Here is a 13,604-nt window from a genome sequence, read left to right as displayed (position 1 = left end):
CCCCTGCCCCCCTGGGGTTCCCAAAAATCCCCCTTGCCCCCTCCATTGCAGGAGCTGACGGGCAAATTGCCCCCCGAGTACCCCCTGGAGCCCGGAGAGAGACCCCAGCCCCCACCCCGACGCCGTTCCGGGGGACCCCCGCGGGGACCCCCCCCCGAGGTGGGTCTGGGGACGCTTGGGGACGTTTGGGGACACGGCGGGGGGTGGGGGGAGGTCAAAATGTCCTTCTGGGGTGGGGGGTGGGGGTCACTCACATCCCAGATCAGCCTGGGGTGCCCCCAGACCCCCGTGGTGGTCCCCTCTTCCTGTGTGTCCCCATGGTGGCCCCGTGGTGTCCCCTGGTGTTCTCATGGTGGCCCCTGGTAGCCCATGGCCCCTGGTAGCCCATGGACCCCCATGGTGTCCCCACAGTGTCCCTGTGGTGTCCCCACGGTGTCCCACAGTGTCCCTGTGGTGTCCCCATGGTGTCCCCACAGTGTCCCTGTGGTGTCCCCATGGTGTCCCCACACCCTGTGGTGTCCCCACGGTGTCCCCACACCCTGTGGTGTCCCTGTGTGTCCCCATGGTGTCCCCACACCCCGTGGTGTCCCTGTGGTGTCCCCACAGTGTCCCCACACCCTGTGGTGTCCCCACGTGTCCCTGGCGTCCGTGTGTCCCCACAGTGTCCCCATTCCCTGTGTGTCCCCAACAGTGGCCCCTGTACCCCAACGGTGGCTCCCGTCCCCCCGTGTGTCACATGGGGACCCCAACATCCTGCGGGTCCCCACACGCTCTGGTACGTCCCTTGGGTGTCCCCGTGGTGTCCCCATGGTGTCCCCGTGGTGTCCCCATGATGTCCCTGTGGTGTCCCCATGATGTCCCCGTGGTGTCCCCGTGGTGTCCCCATGATGTCCCTGTGGTGTCCCCGTGGTGTCCCCATGGTGTCCCCGTGGTGTCCCCATGATGTCCCTGTGGTGTCCCCATGATGTCCCCGTGGTGTCCCCGTGGTGTCCCCATGATGTCCCCGTGGTGTCCCCGTGGTGTCCCCATGATGTCCCCACGATGTCCCCGTGGTGTCCCTGTGGTGTCCCCGTGGTGTCCCCATGATGTCCCCATGATGTCCCCGTGGTGTCCCCATGATGTCCCTGTGGTGTCCCCGTGGTGTCCCCGTGGTGTCCCCATGATGTCCCCGTGGTGTCCCCATGATGTCCCTGTGGTGTCCCCGTGGTGTCCCCGTGGTGTCCCCATGATGTCCCCGTGGTGTCCCCGTGGTGTCCCCGTGGTGTCCCTGTGGTGTCCCCGTGGTGTCCCCGTGGTGTCCCCACGATGTCCCTGTGGTGTCCCCGTGGTGTCCCCTGTCCCATTTCCCCCTTCCCTTGTCCCCCATCCCCATTCCCAACTCCCCATTTCTCCCATTTTTATTGTTTCCCCCCATTTCCCCTTTCCCCCCATTTTCCCCTTTCCCCCCGTTTCCCACCCCATTCCCCCGTTTCCCATTTCCCCCCATTTCCCATTTTTCCCCTCTTTCCCATTTCCCCCCCATTTCCCACTTTCCCCCCATTTCCCACTTTCCCCCCATTTCCCATTTCCCCATTTCCCATTTTTCCCCCATTTCCCATTTTTCCCGTTTCTCTCAGATTCCCCATTTCTCCAGGTACAGATGCAGCTGCTGGAGAGCACCGAGCTCTTTCCCATTTTTCCCGTTTTTTTCCCATTTTTTCCCATATTTCCCATTTTTCCCATTTTTTCCCATTTTTCCTACATTTTCCCTCTCCAGGTGTGCCAGGTGTGGCACGATGCTAAGGCCCAGGTGCCAGCCCAGGCCCTGGAGGCCGTCCAGCCCTTTCTCATTCCCCACTTCCCCCTTTTTCCCACATTTCTCTCCATTTACCCCGCATTTCTCTCAAATTTTCCATTTTATCCCATATTTCTCCTTCCAGATGTGCCGGGCATGATGCAAGGCCCGGGCCCAGGCGCAGGTTTAGGCCCAGGCCTTGGGGCAGGCCCAGGTGCTGGAGCCCACCTGGCTTTTTCCCATTTCCCAATTTTCCCCACATTTCTGCACACATTTCTCTCCATTTCTCCCCATTTCCCCCACATTTCTCTTCATTTTTCCCATTTTACTGCACATTTCTCCCTCCAGGTGTGCCAGGTGTGGCGTGAGGCCTGGGCCCGGGCCTTGGGGTAGGCCCAAGCCTTGGTGCAGGCCCAGGCCTTGATTCAGGCCCGGGCCTTGGGGTAGGCCCAAGTGCTGGAGCCCGCCTGGCCTTTTCCCATTTCCCTATTTCTCCCCATTTCTCCTCGTTTCCCCTACATTTCTTTCCATTTCTCCCATTGTCCCCACATTTCTCTTCATTTTTCCCATTTTACTGCACATTTCTCCTCCAGATGTGCCGGGCATGGTGTGAGGCCTGGCCCGGACCTTGGTGCAGGCCCGGGCCTTGATTCAGACCTGGGCCTTGGGGCAGGCCCAGGTTCTGGAGCCCACCTGGCCCTTTCCCATTTCCCAATTTTCCCCACGTTTCCCTCCATTTCTCCCATTTTATCCACATTTCTCTCTCCGGATGTGCCGGGCACGATGCAAAGCGCAGGCCCGGGCGCAGGTTTAGGCCAGGCCCGGGCCTTGGTGCAGGCCCAGGTTCTGGAGCCCACCTAGCCCTTTCCCATTTCCTAATTTTCCTCGCATTTCTCTCCATTTTTCCCCACTTCATCCCGCATTTCTCCCTCCAGATGTGCCGGGCGCGGCGCGAGGCGCAGGCCCAGGCGCAGGTGCAGGCCCAGGTGCTGGAGGCCGCGCGCCGCTTGGCCGCGGCGCCGGGGTTGCCGCCCGAGCAGCGGCGCCGGCGGCAGCGGCTCCAGGCCGAGGCCGCCCAGAGGCTCCGGCAGCTCCGGGCGCAACTCGGAGCCCCCGGACACGGTGAGGGAAGAGGGGAAGGGGATCTGGGAGGGACGGGGGGGGGATTTGGGGTGTGAGAAGGGGAACGGGGGGAAAAAGGGGTCTGGGGGTTCTTGGGGGTCTGGGGAAAAAAGGGGTCTGGGGGAAAAGGGTCCTTGGGGGGAAAGGGTCTGGGGGTTTTGGGGTCTGGGGGTTTTGGGGGTCTGGGGGTTTTGGGGATCTGAGGGGGAAAAGGGGTTTGGGGGGAAGAGGGTCTGGAGGGAAAAGGGGTCTGGGGTTTTGGGGTCTGGGGGTTCTTGCGGGTTTTGGGGTTTTTGGGGATGTGGGGGCTCTCGGGGGTCTGGGGGTTTTGGGGTCTGGGGGTTTTGGGGGGACCTGGGGGGTTTTGGGGGATCTGGGGGGTTTTGGGGGGATCTGGGGGGTTTTGGGGTCTGGGGATTTTGGGGCTGATTTGGGGGGGTCTTGGGGTACTGGGGGGTTTTGGGGTCTGGGGGTTTTGGGGGGATCTGGGGGGTTTTGGGGTCTGGGGGGTTTTGGGGGTCTGGGGTTTTTGGGGTCTGGGGGGTTTGGGGGTCTGGGGGTTTTGGGGCAGATTTGGGGGGTTTTGGGGTCTGGGGGGTTTTGGGGAGATCTGGGGGGTTTTGGGGTCTGGGGGGTTTTGGGGGTCTGGGGTTTTTGGGGCAGATTTGGGGGGTCCCACAGCTCTGACCCCCTCCCCCTCCCCGCTATGGCCCCCCCAGATGAGAACGGGTCCCTGTGTGACCTGCCCGTGCTGGAGAATGGTGAGGGGGCACCTGGGGGGCTACCTGGGCACCTGGGGGGGCTACCTGGGCACCTGGGGGGGCTACCTGGGCACCTCGGGGGGGCTACCTGGGCACTGGGGGGGCTACCTGGGGGACACCTGATCACCTGGGGGGCTACCTGGGCACCTGGGGGGGCTACCTGGGCACCTCGGGGGGGCTACCTGGGTACTGGGGGGGCTACCTGGGCACTTGGGAGGGCTACCTGAGTACCTGGGGGCTACCTGGGGCACCTGGGTGGGCTACCTGGGCACTGGGGGGACACCTGATCACCTGGGGGGCTACCTGAACACCTGGGGGGTTACCTGGGTACTGGGGGGGCTACCTGGGCACCTGGGGGGGGCTACCTGGGGCACCTGGGGGGATACCTGGGGCACCTGGGTGGGCTACCTGGGCACCTGGGGGGGCTACCTGGGCACCTGGGGGGCACCTGGGCACCTGGGGGGATACCTGGGGCACCTGGGGGGATACCTGGGGCACCTGGGGGGATACCTGGGCACTGGGGGGGGCTACCTGCTCCCTTTGGGGGAGGTTCCCTGGATGTCCAGGACCCCCCTCCCCAGGTAGCCTCACCTGAGCCCCTCTCCCCATTTCCCCAGGAGCTCTGCCCCCCCCCAAGCCCCCCCCGGGCCGCCCCTCCCCCCCCCGGGGGGGCTCCAGCAGCCCCGAGCGCCGGCCCCCTCCCCCCATGGACCCCCGAGGTGCCCCCCGGGCGCCGCAGCTCCCTCGCCAGCCCCGCCAGGTGAGACCCCGCAGGTAACCTGGGACCCCCAAAAACAAACACGGAGAGAGAGACACGGAGAGATCCAGGTGCTCAAATGGATCTTGTACCCAAAAAAAGGGATTTTGTACCCAAAAAAAGGGATTTTGTACCCAAAAAAAGGGATTTTGTACCCAAAAAAAGGGATTTTGTACCAAAAAAAAAGGGATTTTGTACCAAAAAAAGGGATTTTGTACCCAAAAAAGGGGATTTTGTACCCAAAAAAAGGGATTTTGTACCAAAAAAAGGGATTTTGTACCCAAAAAAAGGGATTTTGTACCAAAAAAAAAGGGATTTTGTACCCAAAAAAAAGGGATTTTATACCCAAAAAAAAGGGATTTTGTACCCAAAAAAAGGGATTTTGTACCAAAAAAAAGGGATTTTGTACCCAAAAAAAGGGATTTTGTACCAAAAAAAAGGGATTTTGTATCAAAAAAAGGGATTTTGTACCCAAAAAAAGGGATTTTGTATCAAAAAAAGGGATTTTGTACCCAAAAAAAGGGATTTTGTACCAAAAAAAAGGGATTTTGTACCAAAAAAAGGGATTTTGTAACCAAAAAAAGGGATTTTGTTCCCCAAAAAATTTAATTTCTTCCCCAAAAAAATTTCATTTTTTTGGCCAAAATTGCCTTTATTACCAAAAAATATCGTTTTTATTCCCCAAAAATATATTTTTGTTTTTAAAAAATAATAGCTTTTGTTCCAAAAAAATAGATTTTCGTTCCCAAAAATATACCCTTATTCCCAAAAAAACCAGATTTTGTTCCCAAAAAAACCTTTTTTCCCAAAAAAAAAAAAAAAAATAGCATTTTGTGGCCCTAAAAATCATATTATTCCCAAAAAAAAAAGTAGCTTTTCATTCCCCAAAAAATATCCAAAATTCCCTTTTTTCCCCCAAACCCCGTTATTATTTCCCACAATCCCTTTCTTTCCCCAAAAATCCCCATTATTTCTCCCCAAAAATCCCATTTTTTCCCCCCCAAAAAAATCTAATTTTTCCCCAAACCCCATTATATCCCCAAACCCCATTATTATTCCCCCAAACCCCATTATTATTTATTCACCCCAATCCCATGATTTATTTCCCCCCACCCCATTATTTATATTCCCCAAACCCCAATTATTATTTCTTTCCCCAATCCCATTATTTTCCCCCCAATCCCATTATTTCTTTCCCCAAACCCCATTATTATTTCTTTCCCCAATCCCATTATTTATTTTCCCCAATCCCATTATTTATTTTCCCCAATCCCATTATTTATTTTCCCCAATCCCATTATTTATTTTCCCCAAACCCCATTATTATTTCTTTCCCCAATCCCATTATTTACCCCAAACCCCATTATTTCTTCCAATCCCAATCCCATTATTTCTTTCCCCAAACCCCATTATTATTTCTTCCCCAAATTTCTCCCCCAAACCCCACTATTTATTTCCCCAAACCCCATTATTATTTTTTCCCCAATTTTTTTCCCCAATCCCATTATTTCTTTCCCCAATCCCATTATTTCTTTCCCCAATCCCATTATTTTCCCCAAACCCCATTATTATTTATTTCCCCCAACCCCATTATAACTATGATGACGATTATTATTATTATTAATATGATTATTATTATTACAATGATTATTATTATTATTATTACTATTATGACGATGACGATGACGATATTGATGATGATGACAATGATGATGATGGGGATTATTATTATGATATTGATGATGATGATTATTATTATACTGATGATGATGATGACAATGATTATTATTATGATATTGATGATGATTATTATTATTATTATGATATTGATGATGATGATATTGATGAGGATGATGATATTGATGGTGATGAGGATGATGACGATGATGACAACGATGATGATGATTATTACTATTATTATTAATATTATTATTATGATATTGATGATGACGATGATGACGATGACGACGACGATGATGATTATTATTATTATTATGATATCGATGATGACGATGATGAGGATGATGATTATTATTGTTATTGATGATGACGATGATGAGGATGATGATGATTATTATTATGATGATATTGACGATGACGATGATGACGATGATGATGATGAGGATTATGATGATTATTATTATGATTATGATGATGACGATGATGATGATGACGATGATGATTATTATGATGATGATGATATTGACGATGACGATGATGATTATTGTTGATGATGATGATGATGATGATTATGATATTGACGATGACGATGACGATGATGAGGATGATGATGATTATTATTGACGATGATGATGATGATATTGACGATGACGATGATGACGATGATTATTATTGTTGATGATGATGATGATGATGATATTGACGATGACGATGATGATGAGGATTATGATGATTATTATTATGATATTGACGATGACGATGACGATTATTATTATGATATTGATGATGACGATGATGAGGATGATGATGATTATTATTATTATTGATATCGATGATGATGATGTTATTGACAATGACGATGATGAGGATTATGATGATTATTATTATGATGATGATGATGACGATGACGATGATGATGATTATTATTGACGATGATGATGATGATATTGACGATGACAATGACGATTATTATTATGATATGGATGATGACGATGATGAGGATGCTGATGATTATTATTATTATTGACATCGATGATGATGATGATATTGACGATGACGAGGATTATGATGATTATTATTATTATTATGATGATGACGATGACGATGATGACGATGATGACTCTTTCCCGCAGCCCGGCTCGCACCCTGCCCCGCAGCGCTTCCACCTTCGAGGGTCGCAGCGTCCCGGCCACGCCCGTGCTGGCCCGGAGCCCCCGGGGCCGGTGAGGCCGGGGGGATTTCGGGGGGATTTGGGAAGGATTTTAGGGGGATTTGGAAAGGATTTTAGGGGGATTTTTGGAGGGTTTGGGGTGGATTTTGGGGGGATTTGGGAAGGATTTTGGAGGATTTTAGGGGGATTTTTGGAGGGTTTGGGGTGGATTTTAGGGGGATTTTGGGGATTTTTGGAGGGTCTGGGGTGGATTTTGGGGGGATTTGGGAAGGATTTTAGGGCGATTTTAGGGGGATTTGGGGGATTTTGGGGATTTTTGGAGGGTCTGGGGTGGATTTTGGGGGGATTTGAGGGGATTTTGGAGGATTTTAGGGGAATTTTTGGAGGGTTTGGGGTGGATTTTAGGGGGATTATGGGGATTTTTGGAGGGTTTGGGGTGGTTTTTAGGGGGATTTTTGGAGGGTTTGGGGTGGATTTTGGGGGGATTTGAGGGGATTTTGGAGGATTTTAGGGGAATTTTTGGAGGGTTTGGGGTGGATTTTAGGGGGATTTTGGGGATTTTTGAAGGTTTGGGGTGGATTTTAGGGGGATTTTTGGAGGGTTTGGGGAGGATTTTGGGGGGATTTGAGGGGATTTTGGAGGATTTTAGGGGAATTTTTGGAGGGTTTGGGGTGGATTTTAGGGGGATTTTGGGGATTTTTGGAAGGTTTGGAGTGGATTTTAGGGGGATTTGGGGGATTTTTGGAGGATTTTAGGGGGATTTTTGGAGGGTTTGGGGAGGATTTTGGGGGGATTTGAGGGGATTTTGGAGGATTTTAGGGGAATTTTTGGAGGGTTTGGGGTGGATTTTAGGGGGATTTTTGGGGATTTTTGGAGGGTTTCGGGTGGATTTTGGGGGGATTTGGGAAGGATTTTGGAGGATTTTAGGGGGATTTTGGGGGGATTTGGGAGGGTTTAGGGTGGATTTTAGGAGATTTTAGGGAGATTTTTGGGGGGATTTGAGGGATTTTGGGAGGATTTTAGGGGGATTTTGGAGGGTTTGGGGTGGATTTTAAGGGGATTTTAGGGGGATTTGGGGGATTTTTGGAGGGTTTCGGGTGGATTTTGGGGATTTTTGGAGGGTTTGGGGTGGATTTTGGGGGGATTTGAGGGGATTTTGGAGGATTTTAGGGGAATTTTTGGAGGGTTTGGGGTGGATTTTAGGGAGATTTGGGGGATTTTTGGAGGATTTTAGGGGGATTTTGGGAGGGTTTGGGGAGGATTTTATGGGGATTTGGGGGGATTTGAGAGGATTTTTGGAGAGTTTGGGGTGGATTTTGGGAGGATTTGGGGGATTTTTGGAGGGCTTTAGGAAGATTTGGGGGGATTTTTGGAGAGTTTTGGGGGGATTTAGAGGAGATTTGAGGGGTCTTTTGGGGAGGATTTGGAGGAGGTTTTAGGGAGATTTTGGGAATATTTGTAGGAGATTTTGGGGCGATTCGGAGCAGATTTTGGGTAGAATTTGGAGTGATTTTAGGGAGATTTTGGGGAGGATTTGGAGGAGGTTTCGGGGAGAATTTGGGGATGATTTTGGGGAGGATTTGGAGGAGATTTTGGGGAAATTTTGGGGCGATTTGGAGGAGGGTTTGGGGAGAACTTGGGGCGATTTTAGGAAGATTTTGGGGAGAAACTTGGGGCGATTTTAGGAAGATTTTGGGGAGAACTTGGGGCGATTTTAGGAAGATTTTGGGTAGAATTTGGGGTGATTTTAGGAAGATTTTGGGTAGAATTTGGGGCGATTTTAGGGAGATTTTGGGGAAGTTTTGGGGCGATTCAGAGTAAGTTTTGGGGACAACTTGGGGCGATCCAAAGGAGGTTTTGGAGGGGATTTAGAGGAGGTTTTAGGGATATTTGAGGGGTCTTTTGGGGAGGATTTGGGTGACCCGAGTCGCTCGGGGGGATCCATTGCGGATGGAATTTTTTTTTTTTTTTTTTTGGGGGGGGGAGGGGGGGGGTGTGTGGCATTAACCCCCTCCCCCCTTTCCCCTCCCCCACAGCCCCGACGCTCCAGGTTTACCCCCCCGCCCTTGGTCCGGTAGCCAAGACTCCCAACTCGGTGGCCCCCCCACCCCCTTGCCCACCCCCACAAGGAGCCCCCCGCACCCGCCGCAGCAACAGCTCCGAGGCTTTGATCGACTGGGGAGGAGGAGGAGGAGGGGGACACTCAGAGACCCCCCCAGAAACATCGCGACTTCGGGGGATATCGGGGGGTGGTCCCGGCGGGGCGGGGGTCGCGGTTGTTTCTGCGACCCCTCCCTCGGTGGAGCAGCAGAGGCGAAGTCAAAAATGGTTGGCGCTGGAGGGGCTGCGGGACTGGTACCTGAGGCACACCGGAACCGGAAGTGGTGCCGGAACCGGAAGTGGTGCCGGAACCGGAACCCCTCCTACAACACGACCCGGGCATACTTGGGTCCCCCCCCCTCGCCGCCGGGATCCCCCCGGCTTGCCGCATTCGCTCAGTTACGCCGGGGCTTTGGCGCCCAGGTACGGGGGGGTGACACGGGGGTACCGCACCCCGCTGTTTTAGGGGGGGGGGAGGTGGGGGGAGGGTGGTTTTGGGGTGTTTCCCCCCGCCCCACAGCCCGCCGTGTGGTTATGGGGAATGGCAGTGGGTGAATGGGGGGGAATCCCACACCCCCCGTTTTGGGGACCCCCTGTGTTTGAGTGTCACCTCCTCCCGCCATTTCGGTGACCGCCCGATTTTGGGGACCCCTCCCCTCCTTTGGGGACCCCTCCCCTCCTTCGGGGACCCCTGTGTCTGAATGTCCCCTCCCCACTTTCGGGACCCCTCCCCTCCGTTGGGGACCCCTGTGTCTGATTGTCCCCTCCCCCCATTTTGGGGACCCCCTCATTTTGGGACTCTCCATGTGTGAATGTCCCGTCCTCCCCCCATTTCAAAGACCACCCCCCCCACCACCATTTTGGGGACCTTCTCCGGTTTTGGGGACCCCCATGCCAGAATATCCCCCCACCCTCATTTTAGGGATCCCTCCCACCCAGTTTTGGATCCCCCCGCTCTTTCAGGGAACCCTAAATCGGGAATTTCCTCCCCAACTTCTCCCTCCCCCCCAAAAAAACATTTGGGGCTCCTCTTCTCCTATTTGGGCGGGGGGGTCTCTCCCCTCTCCCTCTTTTTTTCCCTCTTTTCTCCATTTCGAGGGTCGGGTTTGGGGGTCTCGGGGGATGGGGGGGGAGGGGGGTGACAAAAGTGGGGGTGCGGGCAGCTGCGGGGGGGTCGTTTCGGGGGGGCCTAACGCCCTTTTCTCTCTTTTCTCTCCTTTTTCCGTTTCTCTGTTGCTTTTTTTTCTGCAATTTTCTCTTTTTTTTCTCTTTTTTATTCTTTGGGGATTTTTCCCTTCCTTCCCCCCCTCCAGGGCGTCCGGGGACACCCCCGGGGCCACCCCCCCACCCCCCCTGGACCCGCAGCCCCCCGGGACCCTCGTGTGACCCCCCCCTCAAAACCCAACCCTGCTCATGGGGAGGGGTCCCCAGGTTTATTTTTTTTTGGGGGAAGGTGGGGGTGGGGGAAAGGGGAGGGGTCCCCAAAATCCCGGCCCCCCTCGGCCGCTCCTGGCGAGTGGCGGATTTTGGGGGGGGGGGGGGGGGGGCATCACTCGCTCCCCCCCTCTTCGGTGTTTTGGGGGGGGTCTGGCGGGGTTTGGGGGGCACTGGGGGGATTCAATACAAGGACCTGCTGCCATCATCGGCTCCGCTTCTTTTTTAGGGGGGAAACGTCTCGGTTTTGGGGTTCCTGGGTGCCCAAAAATCTACAGAACTGGCGGGGGGGGGTGTCATTAGGTTCCTCTGCAGTTTGGGCGGGGTCCTTGGGAGGGTCCTATAATTTTGGGAGGGGTCTTAAATAATTTGGCGTGGGGTCCTTAACACCCCAAAGTAATTTTGGGGGTGGGGGTCCGTGGATAAGGTGGGGCCTTTTTGGGGGGGGGGGGGCATAGTTCAGGAAGCAAACCACGCCCACTATTTGTGTGGCCGTGCCCACTTTGGGCGGAACAACACCAGGCCACGCCTCTGCTGAACCACGCCCCCTGGCCCCACATCTCCCCAGCGGCAGGCCCGGCCAATCAGCGGCCGGCAAAAGTGGGCGGGACGCGCCGCTATTGGCTGACCTTGAGAAGGCGCGCTCCCATTGGCTGCGGGGGCGGTGTGGGGGGCGGAGCCAAGAGCGGCGCGCGGAGGGAGCGGGAGAGCGGCTGAAGGGAGCGGGAGAGCGGCTGAGGGGAGCAGGAGAGCGGCTGAGGTGAGCGGAGCTCCGGTTTCGGCCGGGCCGCGTTTCAGCTCCCGGTGAGGGAAGGGAAGGGCTGAGCGCGATGCCGGGGGAGATGCGCTGTGTGCGAGTCAGAGCTGGCAGGGCGGGATCACCGCTGGCCGTTCCCCGTCCGGGCCTTGTCGCTCATTTCCGCCCCTCCCCTCACGCACTCGCAGGGCGGCGGCGGCGGCGACGTTGCCATGGAGACGAGCGCGCACCCCTATTGGCCGCGCGCGCTGGCGTTGCCGGGTTACGTGGCGGGCGCGCGGCCCGGCTGGCAGTGCGCAGGCGCAGTGGCGGCGGCGGCGGCGGCGTTGATGGCTCTGGGTTGGGCCTTGGGCGGGACTGTGGGCGGAGCCAAGGGCGGGGCAAAGGGCGGGGCCAGGCGGAGCCCCGCCCGCCGGCTGGTCCTGGGCTGGTTCCTGCTCTGCACCGGCATCCATGGGGTCCTGGAAGGATATTTCAGCCTCCGGCATCGAGAGCTGCCCGCCGACACCGGGCTGCTGGCCGACGTCTGTGAGCACCGCCAGGGGCTCCCCCGGGGCGAGCGGATGGGATGGGGGGAACTAAAGGGGGGCTGGGGTCGCTGGGGTGGGGCTGGCTTTGGGGAGAGGTCCTGAGGGTTTGCAGTGGGCACCTGGGGAGGGGGTCCCTGGGATATCAGGGGGCCCTGAAGGTTCCCTGGATATGTGGAGTGGGGTCTCTGGGGCGTTTTTGGGTTCCCTGGGTAGGTGGGGAGGGGTCCACATGGGCATTAGGGGGTGCTGGAGGATCACTGGATCTGTGGTGGGCGGGGAGGGGTCCCTATGGCATCTGTGGAGTCACTGGCTACGTGGGGAGGGGTCCCTATTGCATTTGTGGGGTCCCTAGGGGACACCCAGGTGCTGGCAGCAGGGCTGGATGTCCCCTGGGCCACCTGTCCCCCTCTCTCCCTCACCTGGTGACCCCTCCCCAAATTGCCCAGGGAAGGAATACGCCAAGGCCGACAGCCGCTACATGACGTGAGTTGGGGGCACTGGGGAGGGGGTGGCCCGTGTCCCCAGGGGGTCCAGGTCACCCCTCAGGGTGTCCCCTCGGCCTTTACAGGAGCGATGACTTCACGGTTGCCATGGAGACAGTGACAGCCTGGGCTTGGGGTCCCCTCAGCTTCCTCACCTTCCTGGCCTTCCTCCGCCATCACCCGGCACGTTACGTCCTGCAGCTCATCGTGTCCCTGGGTATGGCCCTGTCCCCATGGTGTCCCCATTCTCCTGTCCCCCGTGTCCCCAGCCGTGTCCCCACCCACCCTCAGCATCCCCATCCACTCCTGGTGTCCTTAACCTTCCCTGTCCCATCCTCGTCTTCCCCACACCCTGGGGTCCCCGTCCCTGGGGTCCCCGTCCCTGGGGTCCCCGTCGCTGTCCTCACCTGTCCCTGGTGTCCCCCAGTCCCATCCCCCCCCCGTCTCTGATGTCCCCTCCCTGCCCCAGAGGTGCCACCTCCCCACGTCCCCCCTGCCCAGCTGTCCCCAGTGCCAGCCCTGACCCGTCCCTTGTCCCCTCCCAGGCCAGCTCTATGGGGACATTCTTTACTTCGCCACCGAGGCTCGGGCAGGCTGGACCCACAGCGACCCCCGACCCCTTTATTTTTGGGGTTATTTCGTGGGGCTCAACGGGCTCTGGGTGCTGGTGCCCGGCCTCCTCCTGCTCGATGCCTGGCACCAGCTGGCCACTGCCCAGCGTGGCCACGACCGGCCACGCCACAAAGCCCACTGAGCCCCCCACGACCGGGGGGCGGCCAGGAGACCCCCCCCAAAAGAGAGGATTCAGCACTTGGGAGGTTCCTGGAGGTGGATTCAGCACCTGGGACCCCCCCAAAGTTCGGGGGGGATGGGCTGGAGTCGTTCCCCCCCCCCCCCCCCCAGTGTTCTTCTGGTTCCATGGGGGTCCACCCCCCTCGTTCTCGGGGGTCTCACCCTCGTTTTTGGGGGTGTGCGGTGGGAATGTGAATTGTTTGGGGGTCAGGGATGGGTTTTAATAAAGGAGCTGGAAATGGAG

The 13,604-nt window shown here is 55.8% G+C and overlaps 2 protein-coding genes across 2 annotated transcripts; both read left to right on the top strand.

The window, feature by feature from the left end:
• Positions 1-51: 51 nt before the first annotated feature.
• On the top strand, positions 52-9,446 carry LOC134055637 (basic salivary proline-rich protein 1-like; the record flags this gene model as incomplete). Its single annotated transcript, XM_062512043.1, has 7 exons — positions 52-159; positions 692-775; positions 2,710-2,896; positions 3,616-3,657; positions 4,275-4,417; positions 7,228-7,317; positions 9,302-9,446. Coding segments are annotated over 7 exons (696 nt in total), but the record flags the coding sequence as incomplete, so codon positions are not given.
• Positions 9,447-11,537: 2,091 nt separating this feature from the next.
• On the top strand, positions 11,538-13,587 carry EBP (EBP cholestenol delta-isomerase). Its single transcript, XM_062512115.1, has 5 exons — positions 11,538-11,559; positions 11,745-12,084; positions 12,533-12,569; positions 12,655-12,785; positions 13,114-13,587. The coding sequence occupies exons 2-5, from the start codon at positions 11,769-11,771 to the stop codon at positions 13,320-13,322; spliced, it is 693 nt and encodes a 230-aa protein (XP_062368099.1). The 5' UTR covers positions 11,538-11,559; positions 11,745-11,768; the 3' UTR covers positions 13,323-13,587.
• The last annotated feature ends 17 nt before the right edge of the window (positions 13,588-13,604 follow it).

The sequence above is a fragment of the Cinclus cinclus genome, chromosome 33, assembly GCF_963662255.1.
Source record: "Cinclus cinclus chromosome 33, bCinCin1.1, whole genome shotgun sequence".
Classification (NCBI taxonomy): Eukaryota; Metazoa; Chordata; class Aves; order Passeriformes; family Cinclidae; genus Cinclus; species Cinclus cinclus.
The sequence above is the reverse complement of the archived record's forward strand: the minus strand, read 5'-3'. Positions and strand labels throughout refer to the sequence as shown.